This window comes from Arvicola amphibius, chromosome 3 (genome assembly GCF_903992535.2).
Source record: "Arvicola amphibius chromosome 3, mArvAmp1.2, whole genome shotgun sequence".
Lineage (NCBI taxonomy): Eukaryota > Metazoa > Chordata > Mammalia > Rodentia > Cricetidae > Arvicola > Arvicola amphibius.
In genome coordinates this window covers 72,020,312-72,044,838 of record NC_052049.1, presented here as the reverse complement: position 1 = coordinate 72,044,838, position 24,527 = coordinate 72,020,312, and the positions used below count along the sequence as shown (strand labels likewise).

Below are 24,527 nucleotides of genomic sequence, written 5' to 3'. Positions count from 1 at the left end.
GAAAGAGACAGGAAGTGGGTAAGGCTCACCTTTTAAAAGGGAACATAGCAAATGTGCACAGGTGTTCTTAGTGGCTGTAGATAAGGATGTATTTTGTCAGGAAACCAAGGGCAGGCCAGTATACATACCTGAACACTAACAACCCCTACCTGTGATGTACCCTGGTCTCTATCACAGATTTTTTGGAGTACAGATTAATCTCTTTGCAGCATTACAATATAGTTTTTAAATATAGGTAAAGTTAATCTCAATATTCATACAATGATGAGAGAATACAAATGCTAATGTCCTGTCTTTGGGACATTGTTTCAGATGCTTAGAAAGTTACCTCCTTTATTATTTCATTTTATTATTTTTGTGTGTATGATTTGTGTGTGTGTGTGTGTGTGTGTGCGCGCGCGCGCGTGTGTGCGCACAGGCATGTGCATGCCACAGCATGCATATAGAGGTTGAAGAACAATCTTGAATGTCATTCCTCAATTTCCACTTTGTTTGATATAGGGTCTATTGATTTTCCAATGCATATGGCAGGCTAGCTGGCCTACTAGCTTCCGACAGATAGCTCTACTATCTGTGCCTTTGATCTCTGTGTATGGACTGGAATTATAGACAGTCACACTAAATGATTAAGGATTTGAACTCATGCTGTAAGGCTTGTGTGGCAAGCACTTTACCCACTAAGCCATCTTTCTAACTCCAGTTATTTTTTTATTCTAAAATATGATCAAGTCAGTTGAAATGCTTGTTAAATATTGTATTTTAAATATAAATGTTTATACCCATTGAATATAGTGCAGTTAGTTTATTGTGACTGTCTAGACATATCTCTGAAGGGTATAAGTTTTTATATACAGTTTGAATTCAGATTCAGTTATGCTTGCAAAAGAGGTTCAGGGAAACCCGTGCTGTGTGTGATCTCTGCAATTACAAATACAAAGTGTAGACACTCAACAAGTATATGCTTTTGAGTAGTATGCTGTTATTCCCAAATAAGACCAGGAAAAAATATTGGAAGAGAAAAACCTTAAAACATAGCTGTGTGCCGGGCAGTGGTGGCGCACACCTTTAATCCCAGCACTCAGGAGGCAGAGGCAGGCAGATCTCTGAGTTCGAGGCCAGCCTGGTCTACAAGAGCTAGGTCCAGGACAGGCTCTAGAAACTACAGGGAAACCCTGTCTCGAAAAACCAAAAAAAAAAAAAAAAAATAGCTGTACTTTCATTTTAAAATTAAATTTGGAAACAGGAATATTTCCTGTTATGCAATGTGCACTGCAAATATTATTTTCAGTGGGAAAAAAAATGCAACCTACACCAAAAAACAGGAAAATTAGATGAAATGGCCCAGCTGCTAACCACCTCCAGACAATGCCAGAGTCTGTGGGGGTGGGGTGGGAAAATATCTTTTACCTTTACTTTATCATCTACTGGTTTGTTCTCATCTGGGTCAGGCTGTCTTTGCCCAAGACTGTCAGAGAGTTCATCCAATGCGTCATCGAGTTCTTTGTCTCCATGCTAAAAGGTAAATAATTCTGAATTAGTTATAAGATGGCCAAACTGTTCAGGGAAATCACCCAGGAACTATACCATTTTATTATAGACATCTAGGAGTAAGTCACAGGGATAGACAGTGGCAGAGCACAGAATATGCTGATGGTGGAAGAGACCAAGAGCAGGGAAAGCATCTGCCTTCCCTACCCAGATGTTTCAAAGAAATACCACCAGGTTAAGGAAGGCTTTTGGTGGAAATAAGTGACCTAAATCTTACCTAGAGGTTCCATAAACAAACAAATCTCTTTCCTTTTTAACCCACTGATGTAGTTGCATGGCCAGCAAGCAGATTTTCAGTGGAACATAAATATGTCTTTGTTTTGTGGTTACTCTAAGATCAGATGGGGAAGGAACATGACAAAGTAGAGCCATAAACTCAGTACCATTATTCTACCATTTGTTGGAGCACAAACCCCACAGAAGTTCGGTTTATGTTATTGAGTGAAAACATGCCTCTGAACATTATGTGAGTTCCTAAAGGAATCCAGAGAGCTTTGGAACTAGTGGAGAATCTCTTTCTTTACCTGCAGGAGGCCCATGATAGTTAAACTGAAGAAATTAATGGAACGTACTCTAGGGGAAGAAATCCACCAGATCAACACAGTTTGAGCTAACTAGAACAACATTTCATTTTACATTGTCTACTGCACAATTCCTAAGGCAATTCATCTCCCAAACCTGAGTTTTCTCAGCTGGGAATAGTGAGTGAAAACTACAAGTCACACTGCTGAGAGGAATGTGTGCTGATGCTCAGATAAGTAAGGAATGCATTGTTATTGAATTTGTTATTATAGTGAAGTTCTATGAACCTTTTAAAACTATTCTTAACATAATAGGTTTAAAATGTTGGCTGTCTATATCTATATGAATTTACTTTATATCCATATAGATCCAATTAAAAATGTTTTAATGTCTATATTTTACAAGACACCCTACTGGGAAGTGTCCTGCATTGTTCTGTAATTATTTTGAAAGTGGGCCATCATACATTATCCCATACCTTTGTTCCCCAGCAAATAAGTGTTATCCTCTGGGTAACACATCAGTATATTTTAGAAGAAGTAAGCACAGAGAAGCTAAGCTAGTTGTTTAAAACATATTGCTAAAGGAGTGAGTGGAAAGCCAGGTCCTTGGACTAAAAACATGGTAAATTTGTTCTTGCCATTCTCAGTCATGTTAATATTTTGCTAGGTTCTTCTCAAGAAAGTTTTCCTGCAAGGGTGATTTAAGCACAAAGCTTTTTGAAACTTTTCTCAGGATACTATGCACATATGTAATTTTTCTGAAAGATTGCTAGACACAGCAAAGAAAATTTGCAAGAATTATGAATGTATAGTTAACTCTGATGTTCATATATAATTCATTAAAATAAACACTTTTACTTAGTTTTACTGACATTCTAAACACACACACACACGCACACACACACACACACACACACACACACGCGATTCTCTAGTGGGAAAAGCAAAGGAAAGGAAGCACTATAAAAAAAATCCTGAAAGGCAGAGGCTAACATCTGAATTGAGGAAAGAACTACAGCGATGAGAGTGGCTGATTCACTGATTCTTTCTGCTGCACCATTTAGTCATGTAGACCAAACATACACACATGGAAGGGAGTATTTTGCTTGTTTTAAACAATTGATTTCCATTAGAGCCCAGGAACACAGCTGTAAATGGTGGAGCTACCTGTGGTTAGTCTGGACTTTATCAGCTCTCTCTGAATATTTTCAGATGATCTTGAGCTGACCCGACAGGATAAAAATTCATCAGAACCCAAGACCACTGTATTAAGAAAGTTTTGATGTCACGGACGAAAGCAAAGCTGACTCCACTAAGGAAACTTCACATAGCAAATGAGCCACTTCTCTCAACAGAGAGGATGAGACTTGGTTAAGGGTACCCCTTTGTCTTTTTATGTTCAACGGATAATGTCTGGTTTGGCACTATAGACAAAGAAGTCAGGAAAAGCTTTGGCCCCATAGCCTTGCCTCACAAGACACAACTAAAGCAATATTAATGCTGTGGATTTTCTAATGCTGATAAAAAAGGACAAATTTTCACTTTTGAAACGGTGGAATAACAATGCAATTCCATGACACACTTGTCATTTTTTTTCTCAGAATAGCTCAAATGCTCAGAAATTTCATACAATAAATGGGATCAAATGATGGGTAGTAAATTACAGAATAGGCCAAGAAAGACAAAGGAAATCAGTTTTGAGAAAAACTAGGGGCATTTTTTAATCTAGTAATTTTATAGATAGATAGATAGATAGATAGATAGATAGATAGATAGATAGATAGATAGATAGATAGATAGATAGATAGATGATAGATAGATGATGGATAGATAGATATAGACCATCTATATCTATCTGTATAATATATACATATATATTCATACATATATATATGCATGAGTGTGTGAGTGTGTGTGTGTGAGTGTGTGTGTGTGTGTGTGTGAGAGAGAGAGAGAGAGAGAGAGAGAGAGAGAGAGAGAGAGAACTTGTTGTTTCTCAAAAACACCAATCAAAGTCTTTCTGTAATACAAGGTGTCGGATATTTCTAATATTTTTCCTATACAATTGTGATAGACAGGTGCTTTGTTTTCTTTCTTGTTGCTGCTTTAAAAATATTTCCAAAGAATGGGGTGAGTGAGTGCCTGAACCGCGGCAGCTGCCCAGAGAGGGACCACCAACATTCCCCAACGGCCCCCTCCACACACACAAACACTTCCTGCTCTTCCTGCAGGGGATATTCTCACCGGATACTGCCTCTCTCTTCCTGTCCCTTCCCAGCTTGCACCCAGAACCCCCCCGCACCCCGCTTCATTCTCCCATCTTTGGGGCCACAAAATCCCACAGCTCAGCCTGTTTGGGCGCCGGGGACCTGGAATTGAGTGAACCCAGGCTGGTGGGAGGTCCCCTGTTTCAATAGCCTGCCTGCAGCAAGGTAGGCCCTTTGTCAGTGAGCCTCTTGGCCAGCAAGGAGACCTGACTGTCTACCAAAAGATCCATCATTCACTGGGGTGAATGAATTGAATTCATTGGGGTGAATTGAACTTCTAAAACAAGAACCAAAGGGGATTATTCAGAGGAAGAAATGGGCAAGCGCGAATGCAAGAATTCCTCCAACAATTTGAAAAACAACATGAAAGCACCAGAAACCAGCGAACTTATAACAGGAGGACTTGAACACACTAATCAAGAAGAAGTAGAAAAAATTGACTTTATGAAAGTAATAGAGTTCCTTAAACAAAAGGTGAAAAAATCCCTTAAGGAAATGGACGAGAAGAGTAACAAAAACTTTGAAGAATTGAGTAAATCCGTAAATGATATCCTAGGAAACCAAGAAAAAACAATGAAACAGATAATGGAAACAGTGCAAGACTTGAAAACTGAAATGGAGGCAAGGAAGAAAACACAACCCGAAGGCCAGCTGGATATGGAAAATATATCTAAACGAACAAAGACTACAGAAACAAGCATAACCAACAGAATACAAGAGATAGAAGAAAGAATCTCAGATTCTGAAGATACCATAGAGAAAATAAACACACTGATCAAAGAAAACAGCAAATTCAACAAATTCTTATCACAAAACAATCAGGAAATAAAAAGACCAAGCCTAAGAATAATAGGCGTAGAAGAAGGAGAAAAATTACAGCTCAATGGTCCAGAAAATATATTTAATAAAATTATAGAAGAAAACTTGCCAAACCTAAAGAGAGATATTCCTATTAAGGTTCAAGAAGCTTACAGAACAACAAATAGACTGGATCAAAAAAAATCATCCCCTCGCCATATTATAATCAAAACACAAAACATACAGAACAAAGAAGGAATATTAAGAGCTGCAAAGGAAAAAGGTCAAGTAACATATAAAGGTAAACCTATCAGACTAACACCTGACTTCTCTATGGAAACCATGAAAGCCAGAAGGTCCTGGATAGATGTTTTGCAGAAACTAAGAGACCATGGATTCAAGCCCAGATTACTATACCCAGCCAAGCTTTCATTCCCTATAAATGGAGAAAACAAAATATTCCAGGATAAAAACAAATTTAAGCAATACGTAGCCACAAATCCAGCCTTACAGAAAGTAATAGAAGGAAATTCACAAACAAAGGAGTCCAGCATTGCCCAAAATAACTCAGACATCTAGCGACCCTTCACCAGCACATCTCAAAGAAAGGAAACACACAATCTCTACTACCAAATAAAAAATGACAACCGGAGTTAACATCCACTGGTCATTAATATCACTTAATATCAATGGACTCAATTCACCTATAAAAAGGCACAGGCTAAGAGATTGGATACGAAAACAGGATCCAACATTCTGCTGTTTACAAGAAACATACCTCAACCACAAAGACAGACATCTACTCAGAGTAAAGGGTTGGGAAAAGGTTTATCAAGCAAATGGACCTAAGAAACAAGCCGGTGTGGCCATACTAATTTATAACAAAGTTGACTTCAAACTAAAATCAATCAGAAGAGATGGAAAGGAACACTTTATACTCATTACAGGAAAAATCTATCAGAATGAAGTCTCAATCCTGAATATCTATGCCCCTAATACAAAAGCATCTATTTATGTAAAAGAAACATTACTAGAACTCAAGGCAGCAATCAAACCAAACACACTGATAGTGGGAGATTCCAACACTCCTCTTTCACCAATGGACAGGTCAATCCGACAGAAACCTAACAGAGAATTAAGAGACTTAATGAAGGTAATGAACCAAATGGACTTAACAGACATCTATAGAACATTCCACCCAAACAGGAAAGATTATACCTTCTCTGCGGCTCATGGAACCTTTTCAAAAATCAACCACATACTTGGTAAACAAAGCAAACTTCCACAGTTACAAAAACATATTAATAACCACCTGCATCTTATCGGATCACCATGGATTAAAATTAGAATTCAATTAAAATGCTACCCCCAGAAAGCCTACAAACTCATGGAAACTGAACAGGCAACTACTGAACCACACCTGGGTCAAGGAAGAAATAAAGAAAGAAATTAAAGTCTTCCTTGAATTTAATGAAAATAAAGACACAACATACTCAAACCTATGGGACACTATGAAAGCAGTGCTAAGAGGAAAATTCATAGCACTAAGTGCCCACTTTAAAAAAAAAACGGAGAAAGCACACATTGGAGACTTAACAGCACACCTGAAAGCTCTAGAAAAGAAAGAAGCAGACTCACTCACCTAGGAGGAGTAGAAGACTGGAAAATATCAAACTTAGGGCAGAAATCAACAAAATAGAAACACAGAAAACAATCCAAAGAATCAATGAAACAAAAAGCTGGTTCTTGGAGAAAATCAACAAGATTGACAAACCCCTAGCCAAACTAATCAAATGGCAGAGAGAGAACATACAAATTAATAAGATCAGAAATGAAAAAGGGGACATAACCACAGACACAGAGGAAATTCAGAGAATCATTAGATCTTACTACAAAAGCCTGTATGCCACAAAATTGGAAAATGTAAAAGAAAGAAATGGACACTTTTTTAGATAAGTACCATATACCAAAGTTAAACCAGGACCAGGTGAACAATCTAAATAGTCCTGTTAGTCGCGAAGAATTAGAAAATGTTATCAGAAACCTCCCTACCAAAAAAAGCCCAGGACCAGATGGTTTCAATGCAGAATTCTACCAGAACTTCCAAGAAGACCTAATACCTATACTCCTTAAGGTATTTCATAATATAGAAACAGAACAGTCATTGCCAAATTCCTTTTATGAAGCTACAATTACCCTGATACCTAAACCACACAAAGACTCAACCAAGAAAGAGAATTACAGACCAATCTCACTCATGAACATCAATGCAAAAATTCTCAATAAAATACTGGCAAACAGAATCCAAGAACACATTAGAAAAATTATCCACTGTGATCAAGTAGGCTTCATCCCAGATATGCAGGGCTGGTTCAACATACGAAAATCTATCAATGTAATCCATCATATAAATAAACTGAAGGATAAAAACCATATGATCATCTCATTAGATTCAGAAAAAGCATTTGACAAAATTCAGCACCCCTTTATGATAAAGGTCTTGGAGAGATTAGGGATACAGGTTGATGTTAGCTGTCGGCTTGCTCTAAATAGCCAACATCAAATTAAACGAAGAGAAACTCAAGGCCATCCCACTAAATTCAGGAACACGACAAGGCTGTCCACTCTCTCCTTATCTCTTCAATATCGTGCTTGAATTCCTAGCAATAGCAATTAGACAACATAAGGGGATCAAGGGGATTCGAATTGGAAAGGAAGAAGTTAAACTTTCATTATTTGCAGATGATATGATAGTGTATATAAGCGACCCGAAAAACTCCACCAAAGAACTCCTACAGCTGATAAACTCCCTTAGTATCGTGGCGGGATACAAGATCAACTCCAAAAAATCAGTTGCCCTCCTATATACAAAGGATATGGAAGCAGAGAAAGAAATCAGAGAAGCGTCACCTTTCACGATAGCCACAAATAGCATAAAATATCTTGGGGTAACTCTAAACAAGAAAGTGAAAGACCTATTTGACAAGAACTTTAAGTCTTTGAAGAAAGAAATTGAAGAGGATACCAGAAAATGGAAGGATCTCCCTTGCTCTTGGATTGGGAGAATCAACATAGTAAAAATGGCAATACTACCAAAGGCAATCTATAGATTTAATGCAATCCCCTTAAAGATCCCATCAAAATTCTTCACAGATCTTGAGAGGACAATAATCAACTTTATATGGAAGAACAAGAAACCAAGGATAGCCCAAACAATCTTATACAATAAAGGAACTTCTGGAGGCATTACCATCCCTGACTTCAAACTCTATTACAGAGCTACAATATTGAAAACAGCTTTGTATTGGCATAAAAATAGAGAAGTCGACCAATGGAATCGAATAGAAGACCCAGATCTTAACCCACAAACCTATGAACACCTGATTTTTGATAAAAGAGCTAAAAATACACAATGGAAGAAAGAGGGTATCTTCAACAAATGGTGCTGGCCTAACTGGATGTCAACCTGTAGAAGAATGAAAGTAGATCCGTGTCTATCACCATGCACAAAACTCAAGTCCAAATGGATTAAAGATCTCAATAACAATCTGAACACACTGAACCTGTTAGAAGAAAAAGTGGGAAGTACTCTACAACATTTGGGCACAGGAGACTGCTTCCTACGTATTACCCCAGCAGCACAGACATTAAGGCCAATATTGAATAAATGGGACCTCCTGAAGCTGAGCAGCTTCTGTAAAGCAAAGGACACTGTCACTAAGACAAAAAGGCAGCCTACTGACTGGGAAAAGATCTTCACCAACCCTGCAACAGACAAAGGTCTGATCTCCAAAATATATAAGGAACTCAAGAGACTGGACTTTAAAATGCTAATTAACCCAATTAAAAAATGGGGCACTGAACTGAACAGAGAATTCTCAACAGAAGAAGTTCGAATGGCCAAAAGACACTTAAGGGCATGTTCAACCTCCTTAGCAATCAGGGAAATGCAAATCAAAACAACATTGAGATACCATCTTACACCTGTCAGATTGGCTAAAATCAAAAACACCAATGATAGCCTTTGCTGGAGAGGATGTGGTGTAAGGGGTACACTCATCCATTGCTTGTGGGAATGCAAACTTGTGCAACCACTTTGGAATGCAGTGTGGAGGTTTCTCAGGAAATGTGGGATCAACCTACCCCAGACCCAGCAATCCCATCTTGGGAATTTACCCAAGAGATGCCCAATCATATTACAAAAGCATTTGTTCAACTATGTTTATAGCAGCATTATTTGTAATAGCCAGAACCTGGAAACAACCTAGATGCCCTTCAGTAGAAGAATGGATGAAGAAAGTGTGGAATATATACATATTAGAGTACTACTCGGTGTTAAAAAACAATGACATCTTGAATTTTGCATGCAAATGGATGGAAATAGAAAACACCATCCAGAGTGAGGTAACCCAGGCCCAAAAAGATGAACATGGGATGTACTCACTCATAATTGGTTTCTAGCCATAAATAAAGGACATCGAGCCTATAATTCATAAAAAAATCCTAGAAAAGATATATAAGAAGGTTAATCCAAAGAAAAACGTATAGTTATCCTCCTGGATATTGGAAGTAGACAAGATTGCCAGACAAAAAATGGGAACTTGTGGGTGGGGTGTGATGGGGGGATGAGGGGATGGGGAGAGAAAAGTGTGAAGTGGAGGATGGGAAGAGCTTGGGGGAATAGGATGGTTGGGATATAGGAAGGGTGGATATGGGAAGAAGGAATTATATATCTTAATTAAGGGGCCATTCTAGGGTTGGCAGAGACTTGACTCTTGAGGGGTTCCCAGGTGTCCAGGAAGATGCCCCCAGCTAGGTCTTTGGGCAGCTGAGGAGAGGGTGCCAGAAATATACAGATCCTATTGAATATCTTGCATATCACCATAGAACCTTAACCTGGCATTGGATGGAGAAAATGACAGAGCCCCACATAGAAGCACCGGATTGAGCTCCCAAGGCCCTGATGAGGAGCATAAGGAGGGAGATCATGAGCAAGGAAGTTAGGACCATGAGTAGTGCGTTTACCCATTGAGATGGTGGGACAGATCTAAAGGGAGACCACCAAGTCCAGTTGGAATGGGACTGATGGAACAGGGGACCAAACCAGACTCTCTCTATGTGGCTGACGGTGGAGGAGGACTGAGAAACCAAGGACAACGATGATGAACATGAACTCTACAGCATGGACGGGCTCACTGTGAGCCTTGTCAGTTTGGTTGCTCACCTTCCTGGACTTAGGGGGAGCTGGGAGGACCTTGAACTTAACATAGTGAAGGGAACCCTGATGGCTCTTTGGCTTGGAGAGGGGCGGAGTGGGGGTATGGGTGGAAGGGAGGGGAGGGAAGGGGAAGGAGGAGGGGAGGAGATGGAAATTTTTAATAAAAAAATGAGAAAAAAAATACTAACAGAATAATCTCTTTGGCAAAATATTTGTAGAAAACCTGTTTATTAAAAATAATGAGCTTAAAAGTAAAAAAAAAAAAATTTCCCAAGAAAGTTATGCTACTTACCTCAGTGTCAGGTACTGAGGCTGCTGCATGGGTGCTAGGAGCAGGAGTCTGGAAAACTACTTCAGAGATGGCAGCAGAAAGCTTGGCATCATCAAATTCCTTTTATTAAAAACATTATTATTAACATGTTACATATAATATTATGACACATGATATCTTTGTTTAAAATACAACTCTTAAAACTGCTTGGTTGCACTGGACTGAGCTCCCAAGATCCAAATGAGGAGCAGAAGGAGAGAGAACATGAGCAAGGAAGTCAGGTCCGCGAGGGGTGCGTCCACCCACTGAGACAGTGGGACTGATCTAATGGGAGCTCACCAAGGCTAACTGGACTGGGACAGATGGAGCATGTGATCAAACCGGACTCTCTGAGTGTGGCTGACAAGGAGGGCTGACTGAGAAGCCAAGGACAATGGCACTGGGTTTTGATCCTACTGCATGGACTGGCCTTGTGGGAGACTAGTCTGTTTGGGTGCTCACCTTCCTAGACTTGGATGGAGTGGGTAGGACCTTGGACTTCCCACAGGGCAGGAAACCCTGACTGCTCTTAGGACTGCTGAGGGAGGGGGAGGGGTAGTGGAGGGAGTGCAAGGGAAAGGGGAGGAGGTGGAAATTTTTAATGAATAAATAAAAACCATTAAAAAATACTGCTTGGTTGCTTAGTCCCTTTATTCAAATGCATGCCTTGTAGCAATCTTTATGCACTATTTTTTCATTTCCACTTCTATAGTATTTTTACAATTTATAAGTTTCATATTCATAGATCTGTTTTATTATTAATTACATGTAAGGGTGTGTATATAAGGCTGTATGTGTATATGAGTACTGTTGCCCATGAAAGTCCTAAGTGGTCCTTAGGTCCCCCTCGAGCTGTAGTTACATAAGGTTGTGAGGCATTTTGTGGGTGCTGGGAACTGAATTTGGGTCCTCTGCTAGAACAGTATGTGCTCTTTTAGGATGTCCCATTTATTGGTTGTTGCTCTCAGTGTCTTGCTACTGGGGTCATATTTAGGAAGTGGTCTCCTGTGCCACTGAGATCAAGGCTACATCCCACTTTCTCTTCAGTTCAATGTAACTATTTATGTTGAGGTCCTTGATCCATTTGGAATTGAGTTTTATACATGGCGATAGATATGGATCTATTTGCATTCTTCTACATGTTGACATTCAGTTATACCTGCACCATTTGTTAAAGATGCTTTCCCTTTTTCATTGTACCATTTTGGCTTCTTTGTCAAAAATCGGGTGTTCATAAGTGTGTGGATTAATGTCAGGGTCTTTGATTCTATTTCATTGATCCACATGTCTGTTTTTATGCTAATATCAAGCTGTTTTTATTACTATAGCTCTATAGTAGAGCTTGAAGTCAGGGATGGTGATGCCTCTGGAAGTCCCTCAGGACAGGATTGTTTTAGCTATTCTGGGTTTTTGTTTTCTCATATAAAATTGAATATTTTTCTTTCAAGGTCTGTGAATTATTATGTTGTGATTTTAATGGGGATTGCACTGAGCCTTTAGATTGCTTTTGGTAAGATTGCTATTTTTTTAATGTTGATCCTACCTATCCAAGTGTATGGAAGATCTTTCCATTTTCTGATATCTTCTTAAATTTCTTTCTTTAGAGACTTAAAGTTCTTGTCATACAGGTTTTTCACTTGTTTGGTTAGAGTTACCCCAAGATATTTTACACTTGTGGATATTGTAAAGGGTGATATTTCTCCGATTTATTTCTCGGTCCATTTATCATTTTTATGTAGGAGGGGCATTGATTTTTTTTTTAGTTAATCTTGTATCCCACCACATTATTAAAGGTGTTTTATCAGCTGTAGGAGATCCTGGGTAGAGTTTTTGGGGTAAGGCAAAGGACATGGTAAATAAGACAAAAAGGGGAGCTGCTTGGCCTGCAAGGGGACCTCACAGTCTGCAGGAGGATCCATCGTTCTTTGGGGTGAGTGAGGAGTGAGTGCCCGAACCGCGGCAGCTGCCCGGAGAGGGACCACCGACTCTCCACAACTCCCCCTGCCACCAGCACACTTCCTGCTCTTCCTGCAGGGGTTATTCTCCCCGGATACCGCCTCTCTCTCCCTGTCCCTTCCCAGCTTGCACCCAGAATCCTCCCCCCTTCCCCCTTCCTCATCCTCCCGTCTTTGGGGCCACAAAATCCCACAGCTCAGCCTGTTTGGGCTCTGGGGACCCGGAATTGAGTGCGCCCAGGCCGGTGGGAGGTCCCCTCCTTCATTTGACTGCCCGGAGCAAGGTAGGCCTTTGTCTGAGAGCTGCTTGGCCTGCAAGGGGACCTCACAGTCTGCAGGAGGATCCATCGTTCTTTGGGGTGAGTGAGGAGAGAGTGCCCGAACCGCGGCAGCTGCCCGGAGAGGGACCACCGACTCTCCACAACTCCCCCTGCCACCAGCACACTTCCTGCTCTTCCTGCAGGGGTTATTCTCCCCGGATACTGCCTCTCTCTTCCTGTCCCTTCCCAGCTTGCACCCAGAATCCTCCCCCCCCTCCCCCTGCCTCATCCTCCCGTCTTTGGGGCCACAAAATCCCACAGCTCAGCCTGTTTGGGCTCTGGGGACCCGGAATTGAGTGCACCCAGGCCGGTGGAAGGTCCCCTCCTTCATTTGACTGCCCGGAGCAAGGTAGGCCTTTGTCTGGGAGCTGCTTGGCCTGCAAGGGGACCTCACAGTCTGCAGGAGGATCCATCGTTCTTTGGGGTGAGTGAGGAGTGAGTGCCCGAACCGCGGCAGCTGCCCGGAGAGGGACCACCGACTCTCCACAACTCCCCCTGCCACCAGCACACTTCCTGCTCTTCCTGCAGGGGTTATTCTCCCCGGATACCGCCTCTCTCTCCCTGTCCCTTCCCAGCTTGCACCCAGAATCCTCCCCCCTTCCCCCTTCCCCCTTCCTCATCCTCCCGTCTTTGGGGCCACAAAATCCCACAGCTCAGCCTGTTCGGGCTCTGGGGACCCGGAATTGAGTGCACCCAGGCCGGTGGGAGGTCCCCTCCTTCATTTAACTGCCCGGAGCAAGGTAGGCCTTTGTCTGAGAGCTGCTTGGCCTGCAAGGGGACCTCACAGTCTGCAGGAGGATCCATCATTCTTTGGGGACACCAAACACCTCCGCGCTCCTTTTGAAGGAAGAGATGGGCAGGCGCCAATGCAGGAGCTCCTCCAACAACATGAAAGGCAACATGACATCACCACAAGCCAGACATCCCGAAACAACAAGAATTGAACACCCTACCCCAGAAGATATAGAAGAAACCGACATTAAACAGTACTTTATGAAAATAATAGAGGACCTTAAACAGGAGGTAAAAAACTGCCATAAAGAAATGGAGATGACAAACAAAAAGGTAGACGAAATAAATAAATCTCTCAAAGATACCCAAGAAAAACAAGAAAAACAAGAGAAAGCAATCAAACAGGTAAGGGAAACAGTACAAGACCTGATAAATGAAATGGAGGTATTGAAGAAAACACAATCTGAGGGACGACTGGAAATGGAAACTCTGAGTAAACGAACAGAAACTTCAGAGACAAGTATTTCCAACCGAATACAAGAGATGGAAGAAAGAATCTCGGACTCTGAAGATACTATAGAGGAAATAAACTCACAGATTAAAGAACTAAACAAATCTAACAAATTCTTAACACAAAACATTCAGGAAATCTGGGACACCATGAAAAGACCAAACCTAAGAATAATTGGGGTAGAAGAAGGAGAAGAATTACAACTCAAAGGCCCAGAAAACATATTCAACAAAATTATAGAAGAAAACTTCCCCAACCTAAAGAAGGATGTTCCTATGAAGGTACAAGAAGCCTACAGAACACCAAATAGACTGGATCAAAAGAAAGCATCCCCACGCCATATAATAATCAAAACACAAAACATACAGAATAAAGAACAGATATTAAGAGCTGCAAAGGAAAAAGGTCAAGTAACATATAAAGGGAAACCTATCAGAATTACACCTGATTTCTCAATGGAAACCATGAAAGCCAGAAGAGCTTGGATAGATGTGCTACAGACACTTAGGGAACATGGATGCAAGCCTAGACTATTATACCCAGCAAAGCTTGCATTCACCATTGATGGAGAAAACAAGATATTCCAGGACAAAAACAGATTTAAACAATACGCAGCCACAAATCCAGCCTTGCAGAAAGTAATAGAAGGAAAATCACAAACCAAGGAGTCCAACAACGCCGACAATAACTCAGGCATCTAGCGACCCTTCACCAGCACAACTAGAAGAAGGGAAACACACAAACTCTACTACTAAAAATGACTGAAGTTAACAACCACTGGTCATTAATATCACTTAATATCAATGGACTCAATTCACCTATAAAAAGGCACAGGCTAAGAGCCTGGATACGAAAACAGAATCCAACATTTTGCTGTTTACAAGAAACACACCTCAACCACAAAGACAGGCACCTACTCAGAGTAAAGGGTTGGGAAAAGGTTTATCAAGCAAATGGCCCTAAGAAACAAGCGGGTGTGGCCATACTAATTTCCAACAAAGTTGACTTCAAACTAAAATCAATCAGAAGAGATGGAAAGGGACACTTTATACTCATAACAGGAAAAATCCTTCAGAATGAAGTCTCAATCCTGAATATCTATGCCCCTAATATAAAAGCTCCCACTTATGTAAAAGAAACACTTCTAGAACTCAAGGCAGCCATCAAACCACACACATTAATAGTTGGAGACTTCAACACTCCTCTCTCACCAATGGACAGGTCAATCAGACAGAAACCTAACAGACAATTGAAAGACTTAATGGAGGTAATGAACCAAATGGACTTAACAGACATCTATAGAACATTCCACCCAAATAGGAAAGAATATACCTTCTTCTCTGCGGCTCATGGAACCTTTTCGAAAATTGACCATATACTTGGTAACAAAGCAAACTTCCACAGTTACAAAAAAATATTAGTAACCACCTGTGTCTTATCGGATCACCATGGATTAAAATTAGAATTCAACAACAATGCTACCCCCAGAAAGCCCACAAACTCATGGAAACTGAACAGTCAACTACTGACCCACACCTGGGTCAAGGAAGAAATAAAGAAAGAAATTAAAGTCTTTCTTGAATTTAATGAAAACAAAGACACAACATACTCAAACCTATGGGACACAATGAAAGCAGTGCTAAGAGGAAAGTTCATAGCACTAAGTGCCCACTTAAAGAAAACGGAGAAAGCACTCATTGGTGACTTAACAGCACACCTGAAAGCTCTGGAAAAAAAAGAAGCAGACTCACCTAGGAGAAGTAGAAGACTGGAAATAATCAAACTGAGGGCAGAAATCAACAAAATAGAAACACAGAAAACAATCCAAAGAATCAATGAAACAAGAAGCTGGTTCTTGGAGAAAATCAACAAGATTGACAAACCCTTAGCCAAACTAATCAAACGGCAGAGGGAGAACACGCAAATTAACAAGATCAGAAATGAAAAGGGGGACATAACCACAGACACAGAGGAAATTCAGAAAATCATTAGATCTTACTACAAAAGCCTGTATGCCACAAAATTGGAAAATGTAAAAGAAATGGACAGTTTTTTAGATAAATACTATATACCAAAGTTAAACCAGGACCAGGTAAATGCTCTAAATCGTCCTGTTAGTCGCGAAGAATTAGAAACTGTTATCAGAAACCTCCCTACCAAAAAGAGCCCAGGACCAGATGGTTTCAATGCAGAATTCTACCAGAACTTCCAAGAAGACCTAATACCTATACTCCTTAAGGTATTTCATAATATAGAAACACAAGAGTCACTGCCAAATTCCTTCTATGAAGCTACAGTTACCCTGATACCTAAACCACACAAAGACTCAACCAAGAAAGAGAATTACAGGCCAATCTCACTCATGAACATTGACGCAAAAATTCTCAATAAAATACTGGCAAACCGAATCCAAGAACACATTAGAAAAATTATCCATTACGATCAAGTAGGCTTCATCCCAGAGATGCAGGGCTGGTTCAACATACGAAAATCTATTAATGTAATCCATCATATAAACAAACTGAAGGAAAAAAACCATATGGTCATCTCATTAGATGCTGAAAAAGCATTTGACAAAATTCAGCACCCTTTTATGATAAAGGTCTTGGAGAGATTAGGGATACAAGGGTCATTCCTAAATATAATAAAAGCTATTTACAGCAAGCCGACAGCTAACATCAAATTAAACGGAGAGAAACTCAAGGCTATCCCACTAAATTCAGGAACACGACAAGGCTGTCCACTCTCTCCTTATCTCTTCAATATAGTGCTTGAAGTTCTAGCAATAGCAATAAGACAACATAAGGGAATCAAGGGGATTCAATTTGGAAAGGAAGAAGTTAAACTTTCATTATTTGCAGATGATATGATAGTATACATAAGCGACCCCAAAAACTCCACCAAAGAACTCCTACAGCTGATAAACTCCTTCAGTAACGTGGCAGGATACAAGATCAACTCCAAAAAATCAGTCGCCCTCCTATACACAAAGGATAAGGAAGCAGAGAGGGAAATCAGAGAAGTATCACCTTTCACAATAGCCACAAATAGCATAAGATATCTGGGAGTATCGCTAACCAAGGAAGTGAAGGATTTATTTGACAAGATCTTTAAGTCTTTGAAGAAAGAAATTGAAGAGGATACCAGAAAATGGAAGGATCTCCCCTGCTCGTGGATTGGGAGGATCAACATAGTAAAAATGGCAATTCTACCAAAAGCAATCTATAGATTCAATGCAATCCCAATCAAGGTCCCATTAAAATTCTTCACAGAGATTGAGAGGACAATAATCAACTTTATATGGAAAAACAAGAAACCCAGGATAGCCAAAAAAATCTTATACAATAAAGGTACTTCTGGAGGCATTACCATCCCTGACTTCAAACTCTATTACAGAGCTACAGTATTGAAAACGGCTTGGTATTGGCATAAGAACAGAGAAGTTGACCAATGGAATCGTATAGAAGACCCGGATCTTAAACCACAAACCTATGAACACCTGATTTTTGATAAAGGAGCCAAAAGTACACAATGGAAGAAAGAGGGCATCTTCAACAAATGGTGCTGGCATAACTGGATGTCAACCTGTAGAAGAATGAAAGTAGATCCATATCTATCACCATGCACAAAACTCAAGTCCAAATGGATTAAAGACCTCAATATTAATTTGAACACATTGAGCTTGATAGAGGAGAAAGTGGGAAGTACTCTACAACAAATGGGCACAGGGAACCGTTTCCTGCGCATAACCCCAGCTGCACAGACTTTAAGGGCAACATTGAATAAATGGGACCTCCTGAAGTTGAGCAGCTTCTGTAAAGCAAAGGACATTGTCACTAAGACACAAAGGCAGCCTACTGACTGGGAAAAGATCTTCACCAACCCTGCAACTGACAAAGGTCTGATCTCTAAAATATATAAGGAACTCAAGAGACTAGACGGTAAAATGCCAATTAACCCAATTAAAAAATGGGGCGCTGAACTGAACAGAGAATTCTCAACAGAAGAAGTTCGAATGGCCAAAAGACACTTAAGGTCATGCTCAACCTCCCTAGCTATCAGGGAAATGCAAATCAAAACAACTTTGAGATATCATCTTACACCTGTCAGACTGGCTAAAATCCAAAACACCAATAATAACCTTTGCTGGAGAGGTTGTGGGGTAAGGGGCAACTCATCCATTGCTGGTGGGAATGCAAACTTGTGCAACCACTTTGGAAAGCAGTGTGGCGGTTTCTCAGGAAATTCGGGATCAACCTACCCCAGGACCCAGCAATTCCACTATTGGGAATCTACCCAAGAGATGCCCAATCATACAACAAAAGCATATGCTCATCTATGTTCATAGCAGCATTATTTGTAATAGCCAGATCCTGGAGACAGCCTAGATGCCCTTCAGTGGAAGAATGGATGAAGAAACTGTGGAATATATACATGCTAGAATACTACTCAGCGGTAAAAAACAATGACATCTTGAATTTTGCAGGCAAATGGATGGAAATAGAAAACACTATTCTGAGTGAGGTAACCCAGACCCATAAAGATGAACATGGGATGTACTCACTCATATTCGGTTTCTAGCCATGATTAAAGGACATCGAGCCTATAAGTTTGGGATCCTTGAGAAGATAATAAGAAGGTGAACTCCCAAAAAAGATATAGTAATCCTCCTGGATATTGGAAGTAGACACGATCGCCAGGCAAAATTGGGAACTTGAGGGTTGGGCAAGACTGGGCCAAGGGAAGATGGGGAGAAAAAAGTGTGAAGGGGAGAGCGGGGGGAGCTCGGAGGAATGGGGTGCTTGGGATATAGGAAGGGTGGATACGGGAGCAGGGAAGCATATATCTTAATTTAAGGAGCTACCTGAGGGTTGTCAAGAGACTTGACCCTAGAGGGGTTCCCAGGTTTCCAGGGAGACGCCCCCAGTTAGTTCCTTGGGCAGCTGAGGAGAGGGAGCCTGAAAAGGCCAGTTCCTATAGCCATACTGATGAATTTCTTGCATATCACCATAGAACCTCCACCTGACGATAGATGAAGAAAATGACAGAGCCCCACCTTGGAGCACCGGACTGAGCTCCCAAGGTCCTGATGAGGAGCAGAAGGAGAGAGAACATGAGAAAGAAAGTCAGGACCATGAGGGAACCTCCAGCTGGCGACAGATGGGGAAGGTGACTGAGCCCCACATTGGAGCACTGGACTGAGCTCCCAAGGTCCTGATGAGGAGCAGAAGGAGCGAGAACATGAGGGAGAAAGTCAGGAACGAGAGGGGTGCGTTCACTCATGGAGACGGTGGGACAGAACTAATGGGAGATCACCAACTCCAGTTGGAATGGGACTGATGGATCATGCGACCAAACCCGTCTCTCTGAGTGTGGCCAACAGCGGGGGCTGACTGAGAAGCAAAGGACAATGGCTCTGGGCTCTGATTGTTCTTCATGGACGGGCTCTGTGGGAGCCTTCTCAGCTTGGTCGATCACCTTCCTGGACCTGGGGGGAGTTGGGAGGACCTTGGTCTTAGCATAGAGTGGGGAACCCTGATGGCTCCTTGGCCTTGAGAGGGAGGGAGGGGAGGTATGGGTGGAGGGGAGGGGAGGGAAGGGGGAGAAGGAGGGGAGAGAAGGGGGAGAAGGAGGGGAGGGAGGGGGGAGGAGGAGGGAAGGAGATGGAAATTTTTAAATATAAAAAAATAAAAGTATAAAAGTTTGTAGCACAAAAAAAAAAAGATAGAGCTATAAAAAAAAAAAAAAAGACAAAAAGACAGCCTACAGAATGGGTAAAGATTTTCCCCCATATCTGTCAGAGGGCTGATCTCCCAAATACATAAAGAACTCAAGAAACTAGACATTAAAATACAAAATAATCCAATTTAAAATGGGGTACAGAGCTACACAGAATTCTCAGCAAAATCTCAGATGGCTGAAAGACATTTAAGGAATTACTCAACAACCTTAATCATCAGGGAAATGCAAATCAAAACTCTGAGATACCATCTTACACTCATCAGAATGGCTAAGATAAAAAATACTGAGGACAACTTATGTTGGAGAGGATGTGGAGTCAGTGGAACACTCCTCCACTGCTGGTGGGAGTGCAAACTTGTACCAACACATTGGAAATCAGAATGATGGTTTCTCAGAAAACTGGGAATCAACCTACCTCAAGACCCAGCAATACCCAAAGGATGCTCAATCATACCACAAGGACACTTGCTCAACAATATTCATAGGAGCATTATTTATAATATCCAGAACCTGGAAACAACCTATATGTCTCTCAATTGAAGAATGTATGAAGAAACTGTGATACATTTACATAATGGAGTATTACTCAGCTGTCAAAAACAATGACATGATGAAATTTGCAAGCAAATTGATAGAACTAGAAAAAAACAGGTAATCCAGAGTCAGAAAGATAAACATGGTATGTACTCACTCATAAGTGGCTATTAGGTATAAAACAATGGATAACCAGAATACAATCCACAGCCCCAGAGAAGCTAGGTAACAAGGATGACCCTGGGAGAGACACATAAATTGCCCTGCGAAGGGTAATTAGAGGAAATCTCCTGAGTAAACTGGGGGGAGGCAGTAAATGGAATGGGGTGGGAGATGAGAACACGAGAGAATGGGATGGTTGAGCAGGGAGAGGGACAGAGTAGGAGAGCAATGAAAAGAGATCTTGATAGAGAGAGTCACTATGGGGTTAGGGAAAAACCAGGCCAGGGAAATTCCCAAGAATCGGCAAGGATGACTCCAGTTAAAGACTCCTAGCAGTAGAGAGAGGGTGCCTGAACTGCCCTTCCCCTGTAATCAGATTGGTGAATACCCCAACTATCATCATAGAGCCTTCATTCAGTAACTGATGGAACCAGATGCTAAGATCCACAACCAAGTACCAGGCTGAGCTCCAGGAATCCAATCGAAGAGTGGAGCAAGAGTGGAGCAAGAGTGAAGCAAGAGTATGATGAAGAAATCTACAGAGACAGCTCTATCAAGTTCTTGAAAACTCATTAACTCTAGACCCACAGCTGTGGGATACAGTGGTGAAGCTTGGACTATCTGAGAGGCCCCTGGCAGTGGGACCAGAATTTATCCCTTGTGCGCAAGCTAGCCTGTTGAAGGACATTCCCTATGATGTGATGCCATTCTTTTTTTTTTTTTTTTTTTTTTTTTTTTTGGTTTTTCAAGACAGGGTTTCTCTGCAGCTTTTTTAGAGCCTGTCCTGGAACTAGCTCTTGTAGACCAGGCTGGCCTCGAACTCACAGAGATCCGCCTGCCTCTGCCTCCCGAGTGCTGGGATTAAAGGCGTGCGTCACCACCGCCCGGCTAGGGATGCCATTCTTGGCCTTAATGCAGGAGGGTCTTGGTTCTGGCCCAACATAATGTACCAGACTTTGTTGACTCCCCATGGGAGCCCTTACCCATTGAGAGAAGTGGATGGGGGATGTTCTGGCGGGGAGGTGAAGGGGGAGGGAGGAGGGATGGGGAAAAACTGTGTTTGGAATGTAAAATGAAATTTAAAAAAATAAAAATTTGGGATCCTTGAGAAGATAATAAGAAGGTGAACCCCCAAAAAGATATAGTAATCCTCCTGGATATTGGAAGTAGACACGATCGCCAGGCAAAAATTGGGAACTTGAGGGTGGGGCGAGACGCGGCCAAGGGAAGATGGGGAGAGAAAAGCGTGAAGGGGAGAATGGGGGGAGGTCGGAGGAATGGGATGCTTGGGATACAGGAAGGGTGGATATGGGAGCAGGGAAGCATATATCTTAATTTAGGGAACCATCTGAGGGTTGTCAAGAGACTTGACTCTAGAGGGGTTCCCAGGTTTCCAGGGAGACACCCCCAGTTAGTTCCTTGAGCAGCTGAGGAGAGGGAGCCTGAAAAGGCCAGTTCCTATAGCCATACTGATGAATTTCTTGCATATCACCATAGAACCTCCACCTGGCGATAGATGAAGAAAATGACTGAGCCCCACACTGGAGCACCGGACTGAGCTCCCAAGGTCCTGATGAGGAGCAGAAGGAGAGAGAACATGAGAAAGAAAGTCAGGACCGTGAGGGGTGCGTTCACCCATGGAGACGGTGGGACAGAACTAACGGGAGATCACCAACTCCAGTTGGATTGGGACTGATGGAACATGAGACCAAACCAGACTCTCTGAATGTGGCCGATGGTGGAGGCTGACAGAGAAGCCAAGGACAAAGGCACTGATCTTTGACTCTTCTGCATGGACAGGCTCTGTGGGAGCCTTCTCAGCTTGGTTGATCACCTTCCTGGACCTGGGGGGAGTTGGGAGGACCTTGGTCTTAACATAGAGTAGGGAACCCCGATGGCTCCTTGGCCTGAAAAGGGAGGGAGGGAGGGTATGGGGGATGGGAGGGGAGGGAAGGGGGAGGAGATGGAAACTTTTTAAATAAAAAAAAAAAAATTAAAAAAACCCAGTATGTGTACTTAACCATTGAGACATCTGTTTAGCCAATGACTTCCTCTTTTTATTTCACATTTGTTACTCTAAATGCCATCCAACCATCTATTCAGAGTTCTGTGACTTATTTATGTGCTTCTTGTTGGACACTGCATTATTAAAAATTTTTTAAATTATTTTAAAATTATGCTGCATATAAGTTATAGACATGTCTTTGGGGAGTGTTTAAAAATCTTTTTTTGCAGTTTAACTTCTGTTCAAATGAATTCAAGATCAGAGACAAGATGTAATGGGAAGTGCCATCCTGGAGTAGCTTAGTACTATTTCCCTTAGATGGACAGAGGTTTGGGGGTGCCAAATTGAGGAGGGCTTTGGATGTTAGAAGATGGAACACAGTGTCATATCTGAATTTCCAGACAGACGGAGTTAGGTCTTTAAAAATTGTGATATTCAGTATTACAGTCATTGATGAAGGAGAGGAATTCCATGTAAGAGAAATTTTTAAACTTATTCTTAACTGATATAAAAGACTGGAAAATCTGCATATATTAATAGAGTAAAGTACAATGCCAAAATATATTTATATATTAGGTAATTTTAAGTGATATTTAAACTATCTCTGCAAATATCATTTATGTTAAAATTTCAAAATACTTTCTTATACCATTAAGAAACATTTACTTCATTTTTTAAATAAATGAGTCTTAAAAAATCCACAGCACTGGCATTTTCTAATAAAAATACATACTGCTAAAAACAATGGACATAGTCCTGTTTGCTATTCCCATAATTTAACTTTTACATTATATGTTCACTTCTGATAACTGCCAAAGGCATACTGCGCTATATGTCTTAAGCCAGCAGCGGTGGTTTCTTCTGAATGATGTATAACAAATTATTTCTGAAACTTTCTAAAGTAATATTTATTACTGGTTCCCTTTAGTATGCTACATTCCTCATCTACATTGATTTTTTTATTTTACTCCTGTGAACTCTGCTGTGAGTTAATTCCTGGACTATAGTTTTTTTACTTACCATTACTGTACTAAAGCCCTAAATGTTTAATGGGTTAATAATACCTAAAACATTTAAAAATACTTATGATTTCATATTTTTATAAATTAACTTTTCTAATACATTTTAGAATAATTTTACTCAGTTACAGAAAGTACCTTAGTCCCCTCGAGCTTTGCCCGCCTTGAGCTCAGCTGCTCCCGGCAGCCAGAATGGAGGGGTAGGGCAGTTCTCGGTGGCCGGGAGAGGTGGGGGCAGCCAGCCCAGCCCTGGGCCATGCGAGACACAATATAAAAAAAAAGGTACCTTAGTGATATTTTAATAACAAAATAATTTATTAACTGTACAAGAGAATAGTCATTACTTATTGAAAACAATGAACCTATCTCAGATAAATATATTTCTATTTCTGTGCCTTTATTTTTATATTCATTTTTTATTTTGTTCTTTTTATGTAAGTTTAGAATCTCTTATTAATAAAATTTACTGATTTGTTTTTAACAAGAAGCTAGCATGCATGATATCATATATATGTCTTTTATACAAAAAGTCGTACCCACAACTCTATGCAGGCATTCCTTATGAATGTTTGTCAATTACTTTACATTTGTTGCTAATGACTTTCCCTTTAACAAAAATCGAAGTTTTATAATTTTAGAAAAGTATCTTATTTCATATTAAACATTTTGTTCTTGGCAGTGATCAAAAGGGATTACCATTCTTTTGAAGTTTTTATTTAAAGCATGAATATATGTTAAATATCAAATATATAGTTTTGTTTTCAAAACTTATTTATTCCATGTGTATGAATGTTTTATCTGCATGCAGATATTTACATCATGTATATTCCTGGTGCGTGTGAAGCTAAGAAGTGGGCATCATATACCTTGTCTCTAGTTACA

General features: G+C 40.8%; 1 protein-coding gene across 14 annotated transcripts in view; it reads right to left on the bottom strand.

Annotated features, from left to right (window-relative positions):
- Positions 1-24,527, bottom strand: part of Cast (calpastatin) — a 128,358-nt gene that overhangs the window by 8,027 nt on the left and 95,804 nt on the right. For 13 of the 14 annotated variants that reach the window (XM_038321805.2, XM_038321807.2, XM_038321809.2 and 10 more), the window contains 2 exons: positions 10,648-10,746; positions 1,408-1,512 (listed from right to left, as the gene is read on the bottom strand). In XM_038321805.2, the coding sequence (XP_038177733.1) occupies positions 1,408-1,512; positions 10,648-10,746 (204 nt within the window). The remainder of the gene's footprint in view (positions 1-1,407; positions 1,513-10,647; positions 10,747-24,527) is intronic. The other variant, XM_038321802.2, reaches the window with a different exon arrangement.